The sequence below is a fragment of the Anomaloglossus baeobatrachus genome, chromosome 3 (assembly GCF_048569485.1).
Source record: "Anomaloglossus baeobatrachus isolate aAnoBae1 chromosome 3, aAnoBae1.hap1, whole genome shotgun sequence".
Lineage (NCBI taxonomy): Eukaryota > Metazoa > Chordata > Amphibia > Anura > Aromobatidae > Anomaloglossus > Anomaloglossus baeobatrachus.
The window spans coordinates 371846087-371872012 of record NC_134355.1 but is presented as its reverse complement, the minus strand read 5'-3'; the positions used below and the strand labels follow the sequence as shown (position 1 = coordinate 371872012).

At 43.4% G+C, this 25926-nt stretch overlaps 1 protein-coding gene across 4 annotated transcripts in view; it reads left to right on the top strand.

The window, feature by feature from the left end:
* Nucleotides 1-25926, top strand: part of CYB5R4 (cytochrome b5 reductase 4) — a 484942-nt gene that overhangs the window by 108754 nt on the left and 350262 nt on the right. For all 4 annotated transcript variants that reach the window (XM_075340162.1, XM_075340159.1, XM_075340161.1 and 1 more), the window contains exon 3: nt 25056-25156. In XM_075340162.1, the coding sequence (XP_075196277.1) occupies nt 25056-25156 (101 nt within the window). The remainder of the gene's footprint in view (nt 1-25055; nt 25157-25926) is intronic.

Genomic DNA, 25926 nt, shown 5'->3' with positions numbered 1-25926 from the left:
GAGAATATCAGCCGCAGCTGCCCCGGCACTGTCGCATGCATTATGCGGCAATACCGGCGTGTCCCCAGCTCTTCTTGCCACCGTGTAGCAGTGGCAGCAAGGTAATACAAGGGGTTAATGATGGTGGGGGACCACCGCCATTAACTCCAGGCTTGATCATGGCAGCGTCTATGTGACAGCTGACATGATCAACCCGTAAGTAAAGTGAATAAAACACAGACACAGAAAAATCCTTTATTTTAAATAAAACAAACAAGCCCCGTTCACCCTTTTATTAACCCCCCCAAAAAAAGCTCCGGCGTAATCCACCGCTCCGGCGTAATCCACAGGTCCTGCGCTGCTTACATCCAGCCGCGACTGTCACAGACACAGCGCTGGATGAATGCAGCAGACAGCAGAGGTAATTACCGGTCATTTCCCATGGCCGGTAATGTGAACTCACTGCCGACCGTGGGAAATGCAGCGATCTGTCCTCTATCTATCCTTCTATCTATCCCTCTGTCTGTCTATCTATCCCTCTATCTATTCTTCTGTCTATCTACTATCTCAGAATTAAATGACTTTTTTTTTTTTCAATGTGCTTTATTGCATTGAATGCAATAAAGCACATCCCAACCCGCACGCGGCAAAACCGCGGCAATACCGCGAATAATACCGCGGTAAAACCGCAGCAAACCGCGGCAAACCGCATGCGGTTTTCGGGTGCGGTTTCCCGCGTTTTTTTACCGCGGGTGCTGTGATCTTTAAGAGCATGCGGAATTTTCTCAAGAAAATTCCATTTCCCAGTGCGCACAATGCCTTAAAATGTATCCATACCACGTGAATTTTTCCCCATTTTTTCACAGTACAGCCACAAACTAAAATTTATTTTTTGGGGGTTTTATGTAATATACCAATACAAAGTAGTGTGTGAAGTGTAAAGGAAATTAAACATGGTTTTCTAAATATTTTACAAGAATAAGTATGAAAATTGTGATGTAGATTTGTGCTCACCTCCTTGAGTCAATACTTTGTAGAATCACATTTCACTGGAATTAAGGTGGCTTTACACACTGCAACATCGCAAACGACATCGCTGTAACGTCACCGGTTTTGTGACGTTACAGCGACCTCCCCAGCGACATTGCAGTGTGTGAAACCTATCAGCGACCTGGCCCCTGCTGTGAAGTTGTGATCGCTACAAATCGTTCAGGACCATTCCTAGGTCCTTTGTTTCCCGCTGTGCAGCATGCATCGCTAGAAAGTTTCAGTGTGTAAAGGGGACTTTACAGCGACTTCCCTTTCAAATAGCAGCTTTGACACATCCCCAACAACCAGCTAGGTCGCTCTGCAGGTCCGGATCGCTGTTGCGTCGTTGGCCAGGTTTGCCTGTTTGACATCTCACCAGAGACTTTGTAGCGATCCCGGCTAGGTTGAGATCGCAGGTTGGATCGCTAGAAAGTCTCAGTGTGTAAACCCAGCTTTACTGTTGCAAGTCTTTTGGAGTATATCTCTATCAGCTTTGCACATCTAAAGGCCCATTCTTCAGTGCAAAATACCTATAGTTCCATGAGATCTGATTGCGAGCACCTGTGAACTACAGTTTTAAAGTCTTTTAATACAGATTCTCAAAGGGATCTAGGTTTGGACTTTGGGCCATTCACACACACATGAATCTGATTTAATGTAAACCATTACATTATAGCTCTAGTAGTATATTTAGAGTGGTTGTCATGCTGGAAGGTGAACCTATACCCCAGTGTCAAGTCTTTCGCAGTCCTTAACAAGTTTTCCTCCAGGATTGCCCTGTATTGAGCTCCATCCATCTTCTCATCAACTCTGACCAGCTTCACTGCCCCAACTGAAGAACAGTATCCCCACAGCATGATGCTGCTACCATCATGTTTTAAGGTAGGGATGGTGTTATCAGGGTGATGTGCAGTTGTAGTTTTTCACCACATATAGAAAATTGCATTTAGTTCAAAAAGCTGTATTTGGTCTCATCTAATCAGAGCACCTCTTTCCATATACTAGCTGTGACCCCTACATTACTTTTTGCAAACTGGACTTCTCATGGCTTGCTTTCAAAATGATCTCGTTCAGCTATTTGCATATAGAAAAGATTTTGGGAGTATACGACTAAAGGGGGCTTTACATGGTAATACCAATTTCTAGCGATAGCGAGCGTGTAAGTACCCACCCCCGTCGCGCATGTGATTGTTTGTGATCGCTGCCGTAGCGAACATTATCGCTACGCAGCGTCACACATACTTACCTGGTCGGTGGCATCGCTGTGACTGCCGAACAATCCCTCTTTCAAGGGGGAGGGATGTTCAGCATCACAGCGACGTCACCGCAACGTCACCAAGCGGCCGGCCAATGAAAGCGGAGGGGTGGAGCTGAGCATGATGTAAACATCCCGCCCACCTCTTCCTTCTGCATTGCGGCCGGCGGCAGGTAAGGAGACGGTCCTCGCTCATGCGGTGTCACACATAGTGATGTGTGCTGCCGCATGAGCGATGAACCACAACGCTAAACAACCCTTACCGATTTTTGAGTTTGGGACGACCTCTCCATGGTGAACGATTTTCACCATTTTTGAGGTCGCCTAAGGTCGCTGGTAAGTATTACACGCTGCGATATTGTTAATGACGCCGGATGTGCGTCACTAACAATGTGACCCCGACGATAAAACATTAACGATATCGTAGCGTGTAAAGCCCCCTTAATAGTTTTCCAGTGGACAGATTCTCTCATCTGAGTTATGAATCTACATCTCCTCCAAAGTGACCATGGGTCTCTTGGCTGCTTCTTTAATTAGTGCTCTCCTTGTTCGGGTTGTCAGTTCAGATAGACGGCCTTGTGTTGGTAGGTTTGCTGTTGCGCCATAGCCCTTTCAGTTTCGGATGATTTATTGAGCAGTGCTCCGTGAAATGTTCAGAGCTCGGGTTATTTATTTTTTTTTTATAACCTAACCCTGCTTTATTCTTCTCCACAACTTTATCCCCAACCTCTCTGGTGCTTTCCTTGGTTTACATGATGCTGTTTAATCCCTAATGTTTTCAAACAAACCTCTAAGGCCTTCACAGAACAGCAAGTAGTTATATTGAGAATAAATTACACATAGGTGGATTCAATTCACTAATTTGGTAACTTCTGGAGACAATTGGTCATGCAAAACTTTTATTCAGGGGTGTTAAGCGGGCTTTACATGCTATGACATCGCTAGCAATTGCTAGCGATATCGTACGCAAAAAGCACCCGCCCCCGTCGTGCATGCGATTTTGTGTGATCGCTGCCGCAGCGAACATTAACACTGCAGCAGCGTCACACGTACTTACCTGGTCGGCGGCGTCGCTGTGACTGCTGAACAATCCCTCCCTCAAGGGGGAGGGACGTTCAGCATCACAGCGACGTCACCGCGACGTCACTAAGCGGCCGGCCAATCAAAGCGGAGGGGCAGAGATGAGCGGGACGTAACATCCCGCCCACCTCCTTACTTCCGCATTAAGGCCGGCGGCAGGTAAGGAGATGTTCCTCGCTCCTGCGGTGTCACACACAGCGATGTGTGCTGCCGCTGGAGCGACAAACCATATCGATAATCAACCATTACCAATTTTTGGTTTTTGGACGACCTCTCCATGGTGAACGATTTTCACCATTTTTGAGGTCGCTTAAGGTCGCTTGTAAGTGTCACGCGCTGCGATATCGTTAATGACGCCGCATGTGCGTCACTAACAACGTGACCCCGACGATAAAACATTAACGATATCGTAGCGTGTAAAGCCCCCTTAAGACTACACAGTGCTGAATACAAATACATGTGACAATTTTCAGATTTACAGTCAGGAAAATAAGTATTTAATACACTGACGATTTTGCAAGTTTTCCCACCTACAAAGAATGGAAAGGTCTATAATTTTTATTTTAGGTACACTGCAATTGTGACAGACCGAATCCCCCTTTAAAAAAAATCACATCTTATGATTTTTAAATAATTAATTTGCATTTTATTGCATAAAATAAGTATTTGGTCACCTACCAACCAGAAAGAATTCTGACTCAGACCTGTTATTTTTTTCTTTAAGAAGCCTCCTACTCTGCAGTGTATTAATTGCACTCTTTTGAACTTGACATCTGTCCACACACTCAATCAATCACACCCCAACCTCTCCACCATGGCCAAGACAAAAGTTCTGTCTAAGGATTCCAGGGACTAAATTAAAGATCTGCATAAGGCTGAGATGGGCTACAGGACAGTAGGCAAGCAGCTTGGTGAGTAGGCAACAACTGTTGACACAATTATTAGAGAATGGAAGACACACAGATGTCTGTCATTCTTACTCGGTCTTGGGCTCCATGCAATATCTCACCTCGTGGGGTAGGGATGATTCTGAAAGTCAGGTCATTTCCAGTGACCTCAATATGATTAAAGGCGGCGTTACACGGTACGATATATCGTACGATCGCATGAGCGATCGCACCCGCCCCCGTTGTTTGTGCGTCACGGGCAATTCGTTGCCCATGGCGCACAAAGTCGTTAACCCCCGTCACACGTACTTACCTTCCTAACGACGTCAGTGTGGGCTGCGAACATCCTCTTCCTGAAGGGGGAGAGACATTCGGCTTCACAGCGGCCGCCCAATAGAAGCGGAGGGGCGGAGATGAGCGGGACGTAACATCCCGCCCACTTCCTTCCTTCCTCATTGCCGGCGGGACGCAGGTAAGCTGTGTTCGTCATTCCCGGGGTGTCACACGTAGCGATGTGAGCTGCCTCGGGAACGACGAACAACCAGCGTGCAGAACGAGGAACGACATTATGAAAATGAATGACGTGTCAACGAGCAACGATAAGGGGAGTATTTTTACTCGTTAACAGTCGTTCGGAGCTGTCACACAGTACGACATCTCTAACGATGCCGGATGTGCGTCACGAATTCCATGACCCCGACGACATATCGTTAGATATATCGTAGTGTGTGACGGGGCCTTTAGACCCAATGGTTCACATACTATCCTTTCAAGAGCTTTCTGCCAATCTTCCATCTATAGCAGCGCTCCCTTTTATGTGTTAATTAATTACACTGCTCTACATTAACTTTGCTGACTACAAAATAACATCTGATCTGTATGAATTTTGATGTGCTAAATCCAAAAATCACATCCGCTTACTACAGTCACATCTATTTTTTCCACAAAAGGCTGTTTATTAAGGAACTCTTACAGTAACAAAATATTATACAGTATAAAAAATAATTATATTATTTAGATATGTTGAATACGCAAAAAGAAATGTTGCATATGCAATTGGTATAACTCATAGGATGACTGCTTAATAAGTAATTAAAAACTGCAGAGGTCAGAATTTTATGGCTATATTAGCAGTGTGAAAACTGACAGCGGTGTTCAGTTGTTCAAGAGGTTTACAAGTTGCAGCAAGCTTAACTCTGTTAAAAAGGTTTTTGTTGAATAGGTCATCCAACACTCAAAGTTCTTGGAACATGCAGCTTTTATTCTGATATATTCAGTTACATTTGTGGTTGTTTTACAACACCCAAACAAAGGACACGTAAATGTGACTGTGCATGAAGCTTATCATGCACATATGTTTTTGCATGCGTTTCAGTTTTTTCTTGTGTTTTCTATACATTCTGAGGTGGAAATACGCTGAAAGAATTAACATCCTGCAGATGTATTTCTGCACCAAATCTGCAAAAGGGAAAAAAAAGCAACATGTGCACAAAACTTAAGGATTCTCATTGACTTTGCTGGCATAAGGATATGCATGCAGTGACAAAACTGCCCTTAACAACATTAAAAAACCCCCACAATAAAAACGCATTGTGTGCACATACCCTAACAGAGAGAAAGATCTTCTGAAATATTTCCATATGGACTATGAGCTTGTATACTGCATCGATTCAAAGGACTAAAGGCCACGTCTCACTAAGCAACATCGCTAGCAACATCGCTGCTGAGGCACAACTTTTGTGACGCAACAGCGATGTTGCTAGAGATGTTGTTGTGTGTGACATCCAGCAACAACCTGGCCCCTGCTGTGAGGTCGCTGGTTGTTGCTGAATGTCCTGGACCATTTTTTAGTTGTTGCTCTCCCGCTGTGAAGCACACATCGCTGTGTGTGACAGCGAGAGAGCAATAACTGAATATGCAGGGAGTCGGCTTCTGCGGACGCTGGTAACCAATGTAAATATCGGGTAACCAAGAAGCCCTTTCCTTGGTTACCCGATATTTACCTTTGTTACCAGCGTCCGCCGCTCTCAGGCTGCCAGTGCCAGCTCCCTGCTCCCTGCACACATAGCCAGACTACACATCGGTAATTAACCCGATGTGTACTTTGGCTAGGAGTGCAGGGAGCCAGCGCTAAGCGGTGTGCGCTGGTAACCAAGGTAAATATCGGGTTGGTTACCCGATATTTGCCTTAGTTACCAAGCACAGCATCGCTTCCACGCGACGCTGCTGGCTGGGGGCTGGTCACTGGTTGCTGGTGAGATCTGCCTGTTTGACAGCTCACCAGCAACCCGTGTAGCGACGCTCCAGCGATCCCTGCCAGGTCAGGTTGCTGGTGGGATCGCTGGAGCATCGCTTAGTGTGACGGTACCTTTATTGAGTAATAGATTCTTTTTATTGACTGTTCAAAGAAAAGTCTAAAGTGAGTGTTGCTTCACAATAGCAATAAACTAGCTTCCATTAATATTGCTCACTTGGTAAGATGAAAGAAACTTATGAATGCATGAGATCCCTTCTCTAAAAAATCAAATATAATGATCATTTCTAGATTTTATGTGACAACCAAAAGGGTATATTGATTCTTCTAGGACAACAAAGAGGATACACAACATTTCTTTGCTTCTTATGCCTTTGGGATAGCTGATCAAAGGCAAACTATTATACAAGGAAAGAATGACTGACTGCTAGAGAGAAATTTACAATCAGTGCGAAGAATATCAAGGATGAACCACTTGTTAATCCTCAGAAAGTGTTGCTTTTCCAACTGCATATAAATTTGGGACTCATGAAGCGGTTTGTTACGGCTTTGGATCAAGACAGTGAGTACTTCAAGTACATCTGTACCAAATTTCCTGTTCTTTCACATGAAAGTTTAAAGCTGGTATGTATGATGGCCCAAGAATTAGGCTTCTAATCAAAACAAAGAATTCCTTAAAGGCAACCTGTCAGGTGCAATATACACCCAGAACCACGAGTAGTTCTGGGTGCATATTAGTAATTTCTGCCTAGCAGTCCCTGTACCCTGTATACACTAGCATAGATAAAGAGAACTTCAGATGAAGTATTTCTAGAGATCGCTTATTATATGCTTATGAGGCCCACGACTAGTTGCAAGGGCGTGAGTTCCCTTTGCTAGCTGGCCCACATAGCATGTTAGCATGCCCCTGTGGGCGTGCTAATATGCTAATGAATGTGCAGCGATGCCGCACATACCTCACTCTTCATGGCGGCCGGTGGAGGATGGATGCACACTGCGCATGATCCGGTGTCCCCAAACTTCCGGTCATGTGCACTATACCTCACTGAAGCCTGGAAGCTTACACCAGGCATCAATTTAGTGCGCGTGATCTGAAGTGCAGGAGACTCCGGATCATGCGCAGAGCGCATCCATCCTCTGCCGGCCGCCATCAAGACTGTGGTATGTGCTAGTGCCTGAAGAGACTGCTAGGCAGGGATTACTAATATGCACCCAGAACTGGTTCTGGGTGCATATTTGACCTAACAAGTTCCCTTTAATACCTTGAAAATCATACAAAAGCATGTTTTGTCTGCTTGATCTGTTGTTAGTTTTGGCAACTTTAGTGCCGAACATTATAACCTTTCAGTTTAAATTTTGTTGATTTGCTTTTCTAAGACTGGGAACAAACATGAGTGTAAAGGCCCTGTCACACACAGAGATAAATCTGCGGCAGATCTGTGGTTGTAGTGAAATTGTGGACAATCAGTGCCAGGTTTGTGGCTGTGTACAAATGGAACAATATGTCCATGATTTCACTGCAACCACAGATCTGCCAAAGATTTATCTCTGTGTGTGACAGGGCCTTAATATTGCACTACCTGAACTATGTCCCCTCCAAACTTGGAGCTGTGAGCAAAGAACAGGAGAACATTTTCACCAAGACTTCAGGACCATGGAACATACTGTAGAAATAAAGGCAGATAGGATATAAACATGATGGCAGATTCCTGCTGGGGTCTACAGAGTGACAACCCTGATCATTACTACTCCAGAGCATCCAAAAAGAGAACATTTCTCCCTAACAATTAAAATTTACACAATTCTTATACGGGCGTCACACAGTACCATATATCGGGCGATATGTCATCGGGGCACGTCGATAGTGATGCACATCCGGCATCGTCTGATATATCGTAGCGTGTGACAGCTACGTGCGACGGTGAACGAGCAGAAATACTCACCTTCTCGGTCATCGTTGACACGTCGCTCAGTTTAAAAAAATCGTTCCTCCTTCTGCGCGCCGGTTGTTCATCGTTCGTTCCTGAGGCAGCACACGTCGCTCCGTGTGACACCTCGGGAACGACGAACTCAGCTTACCTGCGTCCCGCCGGCAATGCGGAAGGAAGGAGGTGGGCGGGATCTTACGTCCCGCTCATCTCCGCCTCTCTGCTTCTATTGGCCGGCTGCCGTGTGACGTCGCTGTGAAGCCGACCGTCACTCCCACTTCAGGAAGTGGATTTTGCCCAAGAGGTAAGTGCGTGTGACGGGGGGTTAACGACTTTGTGCGCGACGGGCAACTAATTTCCCGTGACGCACAAACGACAGGGGCGGGTACGATCACTCGTGCAATTGCGCGATAGATTGTCTCGTGTGAAGCCCGCATTACTCTCTTGGTTAGACAATAGACTTCCGTTTTTGCATGAAACATATATATTATATACTGTGTTATTTCTTCTTTAGATTTCCTTATTACCCCTGATTTTCCATTCCATTTTATTTTTTTCCCTCCCGTTCTTTCAAGAACTATAAAACCTTTTTTTATTTTTCCCTCAATCTAGCCATATGAGGGCTTGTGACTTGCGGGATCAGTTGTACTTTTGAATGACCCCATTCATTCTGCCCGATATTGTACTGGAAAAAGGGAAAAAAATGCCAAGTGTGGTGAAGTTGCAAAGAAAGGGCAATTGTACAATTGGGGTTTTTTTGTTTGTTTTTTTGGGAGGGGAGAGGTTTATTTACCTTGTTCACTACTTGATAAAACTGACCTGGGATTATGATTTACAAGGTCAGTACCAGTTCATGGATACCAAACATGTATAGTTTTACTTATATCTAAATTGCGAAAAAAAATTATAATGTGATCACTTATTTTGTTGTCTTGAGTTGACGTTTTTAATGATACAATTTTTGGGTAGATACAATGTTTGATCGCCTGTTATTGCATTTTAATACAATGTTGCTGCGGCCTAAAAAAATGTAGTTCTGATGTTTTTGATTTTTGTTTTCTCACTATGACAATTACTATTGAATTTATTATTACTATTACTATTATTATCAGATTAATTGATTTTATATTTTGATAGACCGGGCATTTCTGAACACAGGGTTACTAAATAAGCATATTTTTTTTTATTGTTTTATTTGTAATGGGGAAAAAAGGGGGGTGATTTGAACTTTGATTTTTTTTTTTGTTTTTTTTTCACTTTTTTTTATAACTTTATTAGTTTTTTCTAGGGGACTTTATGCCTACACAATCCTTTTACTTCTCCTGATCAGAGTGATGCTTCAGCATCTCTCTGTTCGGCAGAAATGCTGATATTATGTGAGTACCGGTGCTCTGCCGGCATTCACAGGAAACTCATCATGGCAGTGACAGGGGTCATCATCTGACCCCGCTCTGTCATGGCAACTCATTGGCACCCTGTGATCGCGTCACAGGCCACTGGTGGCAGCGGGGAATAGGATCTCCAGGGATCTCTCAGAGTTTGACAGCGCAATCTATGGGGTTAACAACAGGAGCAGGTGGATCAGAGATCCACCCCGCCTGTTATCTGCACATATCTGCTGTTATGTGCTTGAAAATTGTGGGCTCGCCGTGTGTATAGGTATCTCATTGGTCATGAAAGGGTTAAATCAAACATTTCTCATTTCTGAAAAAAAATTTGATATTACTTTTTTTTTTTTTTACTTCACATCTGGAATCAGAAAATCAGAAACTTTCATTTGGGTAAAATGAGCAAAAATACTTAAGTCAGCACACTTTTTTTTCACATGTAGATCAGTGTTCTTTATAAAGAAAAGGCTTCTTTTCATGTCAGTTTTTTTTAAAGTATTATTATCATTTTTTATTTTTTGTGTCCTTTTATGTCCTAATCTCTTGCTTGTACGAGTACGTGCCCACGATCAGGACTCGCTGCATCCTGGACACGGTGGGTCCTGACCTGCGGAGCCAAGAGTCTTCTCCGTGGGAGACGGCAGCTGACTGTGCCCACAATCAGGGTTCGGGCAGTTGCGGTGTCTCGGTTGTGTTCTCCCTACGGAGAACACTTGCAACTCTGCAGCAAAGAATTGACATGCTGCAGCTCGGAAAGCCGCACCACAGGTCAGTCTTTACTGCAGGCCATACACGCACAGTGGGCATGGGATTTCTATAAATCTCATCCACTGTGCTTGTATTGTACAATGCAGCATTTTGGATGCAACAAAAACACGCTGCATCCAAAATACTCCAAACATTGATCGTGGGCACGCAGCCTTATTCTTATTAATGATGTAGATGTACATAAGAAAGGCTTTCATTTTCATCCAAACCATATTACACAGTCAGTTCTTCAAACTGGGACATCTCAAAGACTAGACAGGTCATCTATCATTTTAATTCCTTTTCCTGTCATTAATAAAATTGAAAGTTGGGAATTACTGTATATGCCAAAAAAGCAAAGTTGAATATCCACTAAAGGCCACTTTACACACTGCGATATCGGTACAGATATCGCTAGTGTGGGTCATCATCGCCCAGAGCCGTCACACATACTTGCCTGCCTGCGACGTCGCTGTGACCGGCGAACCGCCTCCTTTCTAAGGGGGCAGTTCGTTTAGCGTCACAGCGACGTCACAGCAGCGTCACTGAACCGCCGCCCAATAGCAGGGGAGGGGCGGAGATGAGCGGGACGTAACATCCCGCCCACCTCCTTCCTTCTGCTTAGCGGCCGGGAGGCAGGTAAGGAGAGCTTCCTCGTTCCTGCGGCGTTACACGGAGCGATGTGTGCTGCCGCAGGAGCGACGAACTACATCGTTACTGCAGCAGTAACGATATTTGAGAATGGACCCCCATGTCACCGATGAGCGATTTTGCACGTTTTTGCGACGATGCAAAATCGCCCATAGGTGTCACACGCAACGGCATCGCTAATGCGGCCGGATGTGCGTCACAAATTCCATGACCCCAACGACAACGCATTAGCGATGTCGTAGTGTGTAAAGCCCCCTTAAGGGTTTATGTAGCCATAGAAATCCTTCCCCAAGGTATTCCTGAGCGGTGTATGCCCTTTTATAATTGGACAAATGATAACAAGAGGTACATCATAATGTATCCAAAAAATAAGTAGTGAGTTGGGAACTCACTACTTATGGTGCAGAAAAAGCTGGTTCTGGAGTTAGTTTGAACAAGAGCCAAGTTTTTCCTCCTTTGGACTTCCTGGTACATCATAATGTACGTCTAACGAGCGTTCCTTTTATGCTACCCTTATTTTCTAACATCTTTTCCTCCAAACGGAGCCATGATGGACCTTTTTGTTTTCTTGCAATCACAAAGCCAAAATTTTTAGTATCCACTGCTTTATTATAAATGAGTAAATTTGGAAATCCAGCTCTGCCATTTTTTCAATACATATATAAGCTATTGTCCTCTAGTCTTCTCCTGCCTCCTTTCCATTAGGATTTTAACCCCTTTGTGACCATCAATATTACTAAAAACTAAATTGAGTTATAGCAGCATAGCAAGCCCCAACAGGTGAAAATGCTAGAGCTGTCAGTTGTTATTATAGCTGACACCCTGGTGAATTATTCACGAACAGCTTTTTCATGGACTATGGCTGTCTAACCCCTTTAGGTGCTCCATCAACAGTCACTACAGCATCTAGATGGTTAGCACTGTGTGGGGACTCCCTTTTTAACATTGTCAGCATCCTGAAATCATGATTGTGTAGTCCTACTGGTTTGCCAGCTATAGAGAACTATTCAGAAGTTAGCAACATTTAGGTGGTTAAAATTTAATTTTTCTTTCCTGTCATGCCACTTTGTATTAATTCCAGAAAAGCAGCTGAAGGATTAATAAACTACCTGACAGCAGATTTGAATATCTTGAGGGGTGCTGTTTTTAAAATATCACTTTTGGGGGGGGTTTCCAAAAGTCACATCAAAGCATAGTCCCTAAAAAAATATGTTTTGTATATTTCCTTGAAAAAAATAGAGAATTACTGATACAATTTTAACTCCTTAACCGCCAAGCGTGTTTTTATTTTCATGACCCTGCCATTTTTTTTCATTTATGACCAGTTTCATTTTATGATGTTTTAACTCTCAAATGCTGCAACGGATCCCAGTGATTCTCAGATTTTGTTTGTTCGTGACATACTGTACTTCATGTGTCATGAGTGTGTCACACTCTGGGGAGGCCTCTGGCGAGTCTGGGATGAGAATGTCACAACGCCTTGATAGTGGTAACCATAATACCATGATAGTGGTAAATATAGGATTATATTTTTTGCATTCATTTGTGAAAATATCTGAAATTTGGCAACAATTTTGCACTTTTGAAATTTTAATGCCCTTAAATCAGAGACATATCACATAAAATATATTACCTACAATTAGAAGGAAATTCCACTAGATAAATCCGTAAAAAAAAAAAGCCTCAGAATAGACAACAATATCTTTATAATCATGAAATGCTATTTCTGTATTCTTAGCCTTCAAGATTTTGAATGTCCTTTTGTTTTATTATATTTTGTACAGTCTTATTAATCAATAGTGGTTTTTTTTTTATTCCTGGACATTTTATCACCAGAGGGTATAAGTTTTTTCAGGACTCCAGGAGAATATCCTTAAACTTGCCCGATTTATGTTCGGTATCCCCAGTTCCCATGACGTTATCCGAATCTACACATTTAAGCTTTTCCCTTAAATTGTTGAAATCAGCTTTCCAAAAATTCCAGGTTTTAGCATTTACCCTTTCAAATGTTCTATTGAATATTAGTTTGAAGCTTACCATATTATAATCACTGGTGCCCAAGTGCTCCCGTAGATCTGAAATTGTGTCTGGTCTATTTCACAGGACCAGATCTAGCAAATTATCTACCCTTGTTGGTTCATCTACCATCTGAGAAAGGTAATTGAATTGTAGATAAGAACTTACAACTTTTAGCACAACCCAAAGGTTCTATGTCCCACTGAAAGTCTGGATAGTTGAAATCCCCCATAACAAGGACCTGATTATTATTATTATTTGTTGCCTTTTCAATTTGTTGCCGCATTTCATCCTCTACATCTTCAGGAATGTTAGGAGGCTTATAACAAACTGCAATTCCATTATTCCCCTCCCCATGTACATTTACCCATACTAACTCTACATTGTCATAACTTCCCCTCTACGTGGTCATTGAGTACAGGTCTTAAGTTACATTTAACAAATATACACACTCCTCCGTCTTTCCTGAATGTACTATAACCCTCTACGTTTGTCACCCAGTCATGGCTCTCATCCAGCCAGGTTTCCGTAATGCTCACCACATCATAATCCATGGTTGACATAAGAGTCTCCAATTCATTCATTTTGTTTGCAAAACTTCTTGCATTTGCCAGTAGACATTTAATACTATTAACATATTCTTTACTCCTAGCCTCCCTACATTCCTTGCGTGTCCCAGTTCCCACTAAACCTTCATTGAACCCTACTGTCTCACTGTCTCGATCGGCTTTACCTATCCCCTCCTTCCCCCCAGATTCTAGTTTGAAAGCTCCTCCATCTGTCTGACCATTTTCTCCCCCAGCAGAGTTGCACCCTCCCCATTGAGGTGCAGCCCATCCCTACCGTAGAGCCTGTAGCCGACTGAAGTAGGACCAGTTCTCCATGAACCCAAACCCTTCCTTCCTGCACCTATTTCTAAGCCACGTATTTATCTCCCTAAGCTCCCGCTGTCTTTCTAGTGACGCTCATGGCACCGGTAGTATTTCTGAAAACACCACCTTGGAGGTCCTGGACTTCAGCTTCTCTCCTAGTTCTCTGTAATCATTTTTAAGGACCTTCCACCTGCCTCTAACTTTGTCATTAGTACCAATGTGCACCATGACCACTGGGTTTTCCCCAGCCCCACCCAAAAATCTGCCTATCCCATCCGCAATATGCTGAACCCGAGCACCTGACAGACAACATACTGTTCGTTCGGCATTTGCGGTCTCGGCGACAGGTGACCTTGTCTGGCCGCTTAATTATAGAGTCCCCTACCACCAACATCTGTCTGGCCTTTGCTGCACTTCTATTTCCCTTCTTCCTACAGCAGTCATTTTCCTGGCTGCTAGGAGCAACACCCTACTGTAGTGATCCTAATCCTGGACCTGCATCCTTAATATCAGCCAAACAGGTACAGTTAGGTCCAGAAATATTTGGACAGTGACACAAGTTTTGTTATTTTAGCTGTTTACAAAAACATGTTCAGAAATACAATTATATATATAATATGGGCTGAAAGTGCACACTCCCAGCTGCAATATGAGAGTTTTCACATCCAAATCGGAGAAAGGGTTTAGGAATCATAGCTCTGTAATGCATAGCCTCCTCTTTTTCAAGGGACCAAAAGTAATTGGACAAGGGACTCTAAGGGCTGCAATTAACTCTGAAGGCGTCTCCCTCATTAACCTGTAATCAATGAAGTAGTTAAAAGGTCTGGGGTTGATTACAGGTGTGTGGTTTTGCATTTGGAAGCTGTTGCTGTGACCAGACAACATGCGGTCTAAGGAACTCTCAATTGAGGTGAAGCAGAACATCCTGAGGCTGAAAAAAAAGAAAAAATCCATCAGAGAGATAGCAGACATGCTTGGAGTAGCAAAATCAACAGTCGGGAACATTCTGAGAAAAAAGGAATTGACTGGTGAGCTTGGGAACTCAAAAAGGCCTGGGCGTCCACGGGTGACAACAGTGGTGGATGATCGCCACATACTTTCTTTGGTGAAGAAGAACCCGTTCACAACATCAACTGAAGTCCAGAACACTCTCAGTGAAGTAGGTGTATCTGTCTCTAAGTCAACAGTAAAGAGAAGACTCCATGAAAGTAAATACAAAGGGTTCACATCTAGATGCAAACCATTCATCAATTCCAAAAATAGACAGGCCAGAGTTAAATTTGCTGAAAAACACCTCATGAAGCCAGCTCAGTTCTGGAAAAGTATTCTATGGACAAATGAGACAAAGATCAACCTGTACCAGAATGATGGGAAGAAAAAAGTTTGGAGAAGAAAGGGAACGGCACATGATCCAAGGCACACCACATCCTCTGTAAAACATGGTGGAGGCAACGTGATGGCATGGGCATGCATGGCTTTCAATGGCACTGGGTCACTTGTGTTTATTGATGACATAACAGCAGACAAGAGTAGCCGGATGAATTCTGAAGTGTACCGGGATATACTTTCAGCCCAGATTCAGCCAAATGCCGCAAAGTTGATCGGACGGCGCTTCATAGTACAGATGGACAATGACCCCAATCATACAGCCAAAGCTACCCAGGAGTTCATGAGTGCAAAAAAGTGGAACCTTCTGCAATGGCCAAGTCAATCACCAGATCTTAACCCAATTGAGTATGCATTTCACTTGCTCAAATCCAGACTTAAGACGGAAAGACCCACAAACAAGCAAGACCTGAAGGCTGCGGCTGTAAAGGCCTGGCAAAGCATTAAGAAGGAGGAAACCCAGCGTTTGGTGATGTCCATGGGTTCCAGACTTAAGGCAGTGATTGCCTCCAAAGGATTCGCAACAAAATATTGAAAATAAAAATATTTTGTTTGGGTTTGGTTTATTTGTCCAATTACTTTTGACCTCCTAAAATGTGGAGTGTTTGTAAAGAAATGTGTACAATTCCTACAATTCCTATCAGATATTTTTGTTCAAACCTTCAAATTAAACGTTACAATCTGCACTTGAATTCTGTTGTAGAGGTTTCATTTCAAATCCAATGTGGTGACATGCAGAGCCCAACTCTGAAAATTGTGTCACTGTCCAAATATTTCTGGACCTAACTGTATATTTACTAGGTTGTGCAAGATCAGGGCTAGGCTCCCTGATAATTTTCCTCCTACCTCTTCTAACGGTTACCTAGCTACCTACCTCAGGGTCCTGACCTTCCCCAGCTCCACCTTTTTCCATAGCACTGGCCCCAGCCAGAGCATGCTCAGTGAGCTATAAACTCCTCTCTAGATTTGCAATGCTTCTGAGTGTTGCAAGCTGCATATTTAGATCAGTTACCAGGGCTTCCAAGTATGTAACATGCTTGCATAGAGTGCAGACCTATTCACCCTCGAACGGCTGTTCAAGGCATGCATACATCTCACAAGATACACACTTGGTAGTATTGTCTATGGAAAACCTATTAAATGGGGATAAACAGTACAGATAAAAGGAGAAAAACAATGGGAAACTTGTAAGGATAACTTCAAACTATGCTCTTGTGTCAAACTATGATATTGTGTTTAAACTATGGACTTACCTGCATCCTTGCACTTTACTGCACCCTCGCAAGCTGAGTAACCCTTGCTTACTGTGGCTGCTTGATTATGTAGTTTTTTTTTTACAACCTAATAAATTTATACCTTTTTGTACTTGTCGCCTTTTTGAATATTTTGACTGGAAATATTATTTCCACTCATTGAGCTCCTACATATTCACTACTTCCCCATCCACTGGCGTCTGTGATTGGTTGCAGTCAGACGAGACCCCACACTGAGCGACAGTGTGTCTGAGGTTTCAAATCACAGACACTGGTGGGCGAGTCTATATCGTATAGTAAAATAAATAAATAAATTTGCGTAGGATCCCCATATTATGAGCACAGCACAGATAAAGCCCGACAGCTTGGCGCTGGTATTCTCAGGCTGAGGATACCCATGGGTATTGGGCGCCCCCCGTCTAAAAATAACAGCCAGCAGCCGCCCAAGATTGTTACATCCATTAGATGTGACAACCCTGGTACTTAACCCAGCTCTTCCTGATTGCCCCAGTGCAGTGGCATTCGGGGTAATGAGGGAGTTAATGGCAGCCCACAGCAGCCACTAAGTCCTAGATTAGTGATGGCAGGCGTATATGAGACACCCACCCCATCAGTAATCTGTAAGTGAAAGTAAATGAATACAAACATCAAAAAAATCCTTCATTTCAAAAAAAAAAAAGGCACCCCCTTTCACCACTTTATTAACTTCAAAATACCCAGGTCCGATGTGATCCACATGAGGTCCCAAGACGCTTCCGCGACTTCTACATCTGACGTTCACAGCAAGCACCATAGAGCACTACTGCCTGCTGTGAGCTCCATAGCACAGGTAAGCCGTGGCCACAGCTGGAGTCCTCCACCTGTGACCGGAAATCTCCCGAAGTGACGTCACCACTGATCGCGCGGCTCACTTCAGTTACTTGGCTGATTTGCTGTCACAAGTGGAGGACTCCAGCTGTGGCCGTGGGTAACCTGAGTGACGGCACTGCTGATCGCGCCGCTCACATCAGTTGTACATGGAGCTCACAGTGGGCAGTCATGTTCTATGGCGCTCGCTGTGAGCTTCAGATGGTGCGGTTATTTGGGGACAAAAACGTACATCTTTGTGGTCACTAAAAAGATGCAACATGCACACATAGCCTGATGAGTTCAAACAGGTGCAATTAATACAGGTAGTAAGTGCAAAAGTAGAGGGCTTATTTAAGAAAAAATAACAGGTATATGAAAGCTAGAATTCTTGCTGTTTGGTTGGTGATCAAATACTTATTCAATTAAATGCAAATTAAAAATCATACAGTTTGATTTTCTGGATTTTTTTTATTCTGTCTGTCACAGTTGAAGTGTACCTACGATAAATATTACAGACCTCTCCATTCTTTGTAGGCGGGAAAATGTGCAATATCGGCAGTGTATCAAATACTTATTTTCCCATCGTATAATCAAAATACATACTCAGTTCAAGAAATATTTGAACAGTGACCAAATCTTCGTCATTTTCTTTCTGCATATCACTAATTGAAAGTTCAAATTAAACAGTTGAGATATAATTGAAGTTTAAACTTTCAGGTTTAATTAAAGGGGTTGAACAAAAATATCCTGTGAAACTTTTAAGAATTGCAACCATTTTGCTACAAAGAATCGTGATTTAATGAACTTAAAAGTAATTGGACAATTGAACTTCACCATAAATAAAGTGTTCATTTTTAATACTTGGCAAAGAATCCTTTACAGGCAATGACTGCCTGAAGTCTGGAATCCATGGACGTCTCCAAACGCTGGGTTTCCACCTTTGTGATGCTTTGCCGGCCTTTACTGCAGCTGACTTCTGTTGTTGCTTATAAACCTACAACTTCCCTTAAAGGGAGGGTCTCAATAAGAACTACTAACCAAAGAAAGTCCCAGTGGTCAAAAACACCAGTAGATAGGATGGGAGGAAGACCACTGGTAAAAGAAGAGACCAAGAACAAGTACTTAGTGAAATACAAAATCCATTTTTAATTAAAGTGCATGTGACACAAGGACAGACAGTAATGACAAAAAGATCTAAAATTCGTCAGACACACAGAATTGCACAAACACCACCAGCAGATATAGTGAAGCTGCTAGAGCCAAAGGAGGCTCTACCGCCACCAGCCTGTCTGCCTGCCTGCTAGTATTTTCAATCATGTCTCAATGTAATTTCCCTTAAACTGTATATCTAGTTGACATGTCACCCTAGCGCTTGCAAAGGGAGAGTAAACACATTGGGGACTATTATTTGTCCACTCTTAATTACATGCTTTCCCTATCTGCCTTGCCTCTGGTTTTTGATATTAACCCTTTGGCTCTAGCAGCTTCACTATATCTGCTGGTGGTGTTTGTGCAATTCTGTGTGTCTGACGAATTTTAGATCTTTTTGTCATTACTGTCTGTCCTTGTGTCACATGCACTTTAATTAAAAATGGATTTTGTATTTCACTAAGTACTTGTTCTTGGTCTCTTCTTTTACCAGTGGTCTTCCTCCCATCCTATCTACTGGTGTTTTTGACCACTGGGACTTTCTTCTGTTGTTGCTTGTTTGTGGGTTTTTCTGCATGTGAAATGTATGCTCGATAGGTTTGAGTTCTGGTGATTGACTCGGCTATTGCAGAATATTCCACTTGTTTGCCTTCAATAACTCCTGGGTTGCTTTCACAGTATCTTTTGAGTGATTGGACAGCACTTGACACTACAGATAGGCTTAATCTATCAGATTAAGCCAAATGCAACCTTGGTGCATTTGGCTTAATCTGAGTAAAAAGTTTAGTCCTTAACACCTGAGAATTAATCCGTCTGCTTATGTGTTCTGTCACATATTCAATAAACACTAGTGACCCAGTGTTGTGACAGGAGGGTCAGTGGGTGCTCTTGTCCTCTGGCCTGGCTGTCAGACGACATGGACCAGGGCTCATCCCACTGTATACTCGCACTCCTTCCCCATGGGCAAAACACCGCTATAGTGTTGAGTAGTGAAGCCGTTCTGTGAACCTTCAGCTGGAACCTTGTAACCTACGATGAATTCTTGTAGGAAATCCAAAGTGAAGCAGTTCTGTGTTTCCTCAGCTGGAAACTCCTCGGCTGAGATGATAAAGAATCCTTCTAAAGTGAAGCAGATCATGACCTATGATTTACGGATACATCATCCAAAATGAGATTATATATCAGCTCACCCTTAGAAGCTTGAAATAGTCCATATTGAATGCCTTGGTCAATCAGATGCAAGACGGTACTCGGATCCATGTGTCTGGCGTTCATAGAATAAATGTAGGAAAGCAATGTCCAGCATCAGGATAACTAAAAGCTCTTCCGCTATATTGAATTTAGTTAAAACATAGTGAGGTTAAAACAAATGACACCTGACATGCTCAGACAAAGTTTTTAATCATAGGTGGCCTACTGCAAAAGAAGTCTATACCGTATTTTACAGATTATAAAGACACACTTTTCCTCCCAAAAATTTGGGAGGAAAATGAGGGATGCATCTTAAAATCCGAATATAGCTTTACCTGGGGGTCCTGTCTGTGCGGCGATCGGACGACCGGGTGCCTGTGGCTGCGTGCAAGCGGCCGGGTACCTGTGCTTGCGTGCGGGTGGCAGCCGGGTACCTGTGGCTGCGTGTGGGCGGCAGCCGGGTGCCTGTGTGCGGGCGGCAGGTACCTGCGTGAGGGCGGCAGCCAGGTGCCTGTCGGTGCCGGCTGCCTCTCTGTGCGAGTGGGCGGGCAGCCTGCTGGCTGCCACTCTGTGCGTGCGGGCAGCTGTGCAGCAGGTTACCCAGTGTGTCCGCGGTCCCAGTTTCAAATGATAGCGCCGGGAGCGGGCGCGTGCGCAGCTCCATCTGCGCACGCACCGCTCTGGGAGTCAGCGCGTGCACAGATGGAGCCTTTGGATGAGAGCTCCATCTGCGCATGCGCCGCTCCAGGCGCCATCATTTGAACCGGGACTGCGGACACTGGGACACTCACCGCACCGGCCTGCTGCACCACTCACCCGCTGACGCCAGTACTGACCCGCCGCGCCTGCCACCACGGACGCCGCCGCACCTGCCATCACGGACCCCGCCACACCTGCCACCACGGACGCCACCGCCACTTACCCGCCGCACCTGCCAGCACAACCTCTGGCTCCTGTGACCCTGCTTCACCACCACTGCTGCCCCCCTCCGGTAAGACAACACTAAAGTATAAGACGGACCCCACTTTTATTTTTTTACCTTTTTTTATGTCTAAATTTGGGGTGTGTCTTATAATCCGGTGCGTCTTTTAAAGCGAAAAAAACGGTACTTATATTCTTAGACATAGACATAGCGTATGATGACAGGTGCACACAGCAAAATAATCAATTACCCGACTCAACTCCTCCCCAGGTCATCAGATCATCACAGCTGTGTAGCCACAAGTAAAAGTAAAAAAAAAAAAACAAAACAAAAAACAGTTATATTGAAAATTAATTCTATGGTTAAATGTAATAAATTTGCAGACCGAAGAACAAGCATGTAATCACAAAGTGATAAAAATAGCCATCAGCTTGATAAAATGTTGTAATCAGTTTATCAAAGATCTAGCCAAGAAAAATTAAGTCGCAAACAAATAATACAATCACAAATTTGCATATAAATCATGAAGTTGATAATAAAGATTATTAATAAGCAGTCTTTCATCTGCAAGCAGAACTAAAAAAATCTTACACCAGAAAACTTCAAAACTTTGTTTTTTTCATTTTTTAATGTTGGATTGTACAGTACAAGCACAGTGGATGGGATTTCTAGAAATTCCATGCCCACTGTGCTTGTTTTACCTGCAGCAAAAACTGACCTGCGGTGCGGCTTCTCGAGACGCAACATGTTATTTGTTTGCTGCAGAGACGCCACAGGAAGAACAGAAAGAAAGTCCACAGTTGCCTGAGCCCAGATCGTGCACATGAGCAGTTGCTGTCTCCTGCGGAGGAGACTTGCAGCCCTGCAGGTCAGAACCATAACCTAAGTGTGCACATGATCAGGACTCGCTGCATCCTTCCTGGACACGGAGGGTCCTGACCTGTGGGGCCACAAGCCTCCTGCGCAGGAGACTGCAGCTGCTTGTGCCCACGATTCGGGCTTTGGCAGTTGTGATCTCTAACTGTGTTCTCCCTGCTGAGAATGCCTGCGTCTCTGCAGCATAGAACTGACATGCTGTGGCTCGGGAAACCGCACTGCAGGTCAGTTTTCGCAGCTGGAAAAACAAGCACAGTGGGCATGGGTTTTCTAGAAATCCCATCCACAGTGCTTGTACTGTACAATGCAGCGTTGTAGACGCAGCGAAAACACACTGTGTCCAAAATTCTGTGAACCCTGCTTGTGGGCACCTAGCCTTAAAAGGGTATTCCAGTTTACCAAAATTACAATACAACACAATAGGAAGATAGAGCGCTGTGCTTTTTTGACTTATTCTTTGGCCTGAATGTGTGCAAAAAGGAGGAGTTGTATGGAGCTGCCAGTTGTACGCCCTGCAAACCTTTTCAAAGTCCGTGGCACTCACAAAAATAGGCAGAACTTTGCTTGTCAATCTTAGTCATTCAAGGAGACAATGAATGGGTTGGCAAGACACGTGCTTCATTCCATTTTTCCTGGCCACAGTTAGTGGGGTTCCCAGCAGTGAGCCTGTCACCAAACTAAAAGTGATCACCTATGCTGGGGATAAATATCATTTTTGTAGACTGAAACAGCCCTTTCCTTCTACGTATTATCAAAACTCCCACAACTAAAGGAAACATTTTATGTCAAAGAAATCTTACAGTATTTTTCACAAAGTATGGTGGTAGGTTATTGTATCTTTTTTAAAAAAGAAAAAAAAACAAAACAATTTTTCCAGTCATTTTTGCTTAGCAATGCCTATATATATAGTGCTAATTTTATTAATACTGTATGAGCAATTTATAAATGTTACTGTCTCAATAATTTATAATATTGTTCCCAAGTTCTCGTATAGACCCTGTTTAAATTTAAGGGAAAAAGCAACAAAAAACCTCCATAATTCAATAATATGACTCTTATATCATGATTAAATACAAGATAATTCTATTGAATAGTCAAAATACAAATTTTATTTATTTCATACAGGATTTTTAATGGGACACCATTTAGGAAAAACACAAAGTGCAGTAGTGCCTATAAAAGCACAATAAAAAACAGGGAGGCATGTCTGGAGGGTCACACCTGAGGATCACAAAGATATAAAGGGTTCCTCATTCCATTCCATTAGGCTTATATAGCCAAACAATTAGACATCCGCTCATATACAGGTCCAATAATATGCAATATGCCTATTGCATATTATTGGACCTGTATATGAGCGGATGTCTAATTGTATATAATTTCACATCATGTTATCCAGCCATGTTGTACAAACCAATGATGTCTTTATTGATTGAAATTCTTTTTGTTCATTATGTATATGGTCTGATCTGGCTACACAAGTCTTCTAAATGCAATTAGGGATCATTCATATTTATTTGCTCTATATGATTGTTTGGCTATATAAGCCTAAGGGGCACTTTGCACGCTGCGACATCGCTAGCCGATTGTAGCGATGCCGAGCACGATAGTCCCCGCCCCCGTCGCAGCTGCGATATCTTGTGATAGCTGCCGTAGCCAACATTATCGCTACGGCAGCTTCACACGCACTTACCTGCCCTGGGACGTCGCTCTGGCCGACGACCCACCTCCTTCCTAAGGGGGCGGGTTGTGCGGCGTCACAGCGATGTCACATGGCAGGCGGCCAATAGACGCGGAGGGGCGGAGATGAGCGGGACGTAAACATCCCGCCCACCTCCTTCATTCCTCATTGCAGGCGGGACGAAGGTAAGGCAATGTTCCTCACTCATCGCGGCTTCATATACAGCGATGTGTGCTGCCGCAGGAACGAGGAACAACATCGTACCTGTCGCTGCAGCGAAATTATGGAAATGACCGACACTACACAGATCACCGATTTACGACGCTTTTGCGATCGTTTATCGGTGCTTCTAGGCTTTACACGTTGCGACGTCGTTACCGGCTCCAGATGTGCGTCACTTTCAATTTGACCCCGACGAGGTCACAGTAGCGATGTCGCAACGTGCAAAGTACCCCTAAGGCTATGTGCGCACTTTCCGTTTGTACCTGCTTTTCAGCTGCTTTTTAGGTCCGTTTTGAACTACAGCATTTTCATGCCAAAAGGCATGCGTTTTGATTTTCCAGCAAAGTCTATGGTAAATGTGAATTTCTTGTCCACACATTGCGTTTCCAAACGCAGCGTTTAATTTGCGTAATTTAGGGCAAAAACCATGAGTAAAAAGAAGCAGCATGTCAATTATTTTTGCCATTTTGGCTGCGTTCTACACCCATTGAAATCAATGAGTTGTAGTAAAATCGCTGCCAAAATGTTAAGCAGTGCGCTTGCATTGCACTATTATTGCGATCCACATGTTTTTATTTAACATAACAAAGGCAGGTCTTTCGTCTTTCTCTGTCGGTCTGTCTCTCTCTCTATGTCTCTATCTCTCTCCCTGTCCATGTCGGTCTCTCCCTCCCACCCCCTCTCTCATACTCACCGATCCACGATCACCGGCGTGGTCTAATCTCACTACTATATGTTAAGTTACTGTAGCTAATCTCTGCCATTTAGCCGGCGGACAGGGATCTGGCACTGGGTTTTGGGCTTCCTAGCCTGGCTCTGGATTGGAGATAGTGGGATTGGACAGACTCAGTGACTATTGGCCTTTTAGTGTTGCATAGGACTACCAGCATTTACTGTGGTCTATTTATATTCTGTTTGAACTAACTTTTTATCCCACTCCTGAAGAACCTCAGATAGATGAGGGGAAACGCGTCGGGTGGTTTTTTTGATAGGAGCCGCTTATATCTAACTAGGTGGTTTTTCTTGGGTTATTGGACAATACCATTTCCCAAATTGTATTATATTGAGTGTAACATATTTAATTAATTGTTGGTTCAGCTTTGTATTAACCCCTTTAGACTGTCACCTTCTATTTGGTAGGGTCCGGATAGGGCCTACAGGGACAGCCTACGTTGAGCGGGGGCGCCTATTGCGCAGGTGTTAGGGTGCCGACCTCCGCAGCAAGGAAGGGGCGAGCATAGAGGAATAAAGATAATTTCCTCTCGGCAGTCGGGCTCTCAGTACAGTGGCCGAACAGCTTCAGAGCACTATTAACCTGCAGGCTAACCAAATATCTGCAGGCTAATAGTATTTTTTACATGACAGGTTCCCTTTTAAGTCATTGCTGAACTATGATAGAAATATAAATCTCTTTTAATCAGTGTATGTTACATTTTTTAGGATTGGTGTATAATGTCACTCCATACATGGAATACCATCCTGGTGGAGAAGAAGAACTCATGAAAGCAGCTGGAATAGATGGAACTCAGCTTTTTGATCAGGTACGGGAACACAATTTTAGCTTCTTAGATTCATATCATATCATGATAAATTATAGTTGAAAAAATATCTTTTGTCTGTAGATAAATTGCTAAAACTTGCTCTATTTTTAAGGTTAGAATTGCAAGGGAATTTCATTTTTTGTAGTTCACAGTGTCATTTTTACTGTAAAAAAGTACTAGAAGTAGTGACGGACAGAACAACTGATTGCTGTTGTTAACAACTTAAAGGGACTTTATTAACACATAATGACTGTTCAAACCAAGCACAGGTTCCTTTACCCTTGGCGTGGCTAAACATTTAAAGGGTCATTCCCATCTCCAAGATGCTATTAATATATATAGTAGATGTAATGATAAGAATATTAGCAAATACCTTCAATTAGAAATGTATAGTCCCCCTAATATGCTATGTCACTTACCTCATGTGCACGGCATTACTGTAGCTGAGGTACCCATGGATACCTAAGCTACTGTAATGCCCTACACATGAGGTAAGTAACATAGCCACACGGTAGAACGAGGTATTTGCTGATATTATTATTACCGTATTTTTCCTAATAAGGCTGCTTTCACACTTGCATCGTTTTGCATCAGTTGCAATCCGTTGTGTGACTGATGCAACGGATGCGTTGCAGATAGTGCCACAACTGATGCTGCAAAAAAAACTGATCCGTTGCAGCTTTTTTTTCCCAGAATTTACTCAACTGAGCATGCTCAGTTGGTAAATGACAGATCCATCACAGGAATCCGTCCAGTGACAGATTCCAACG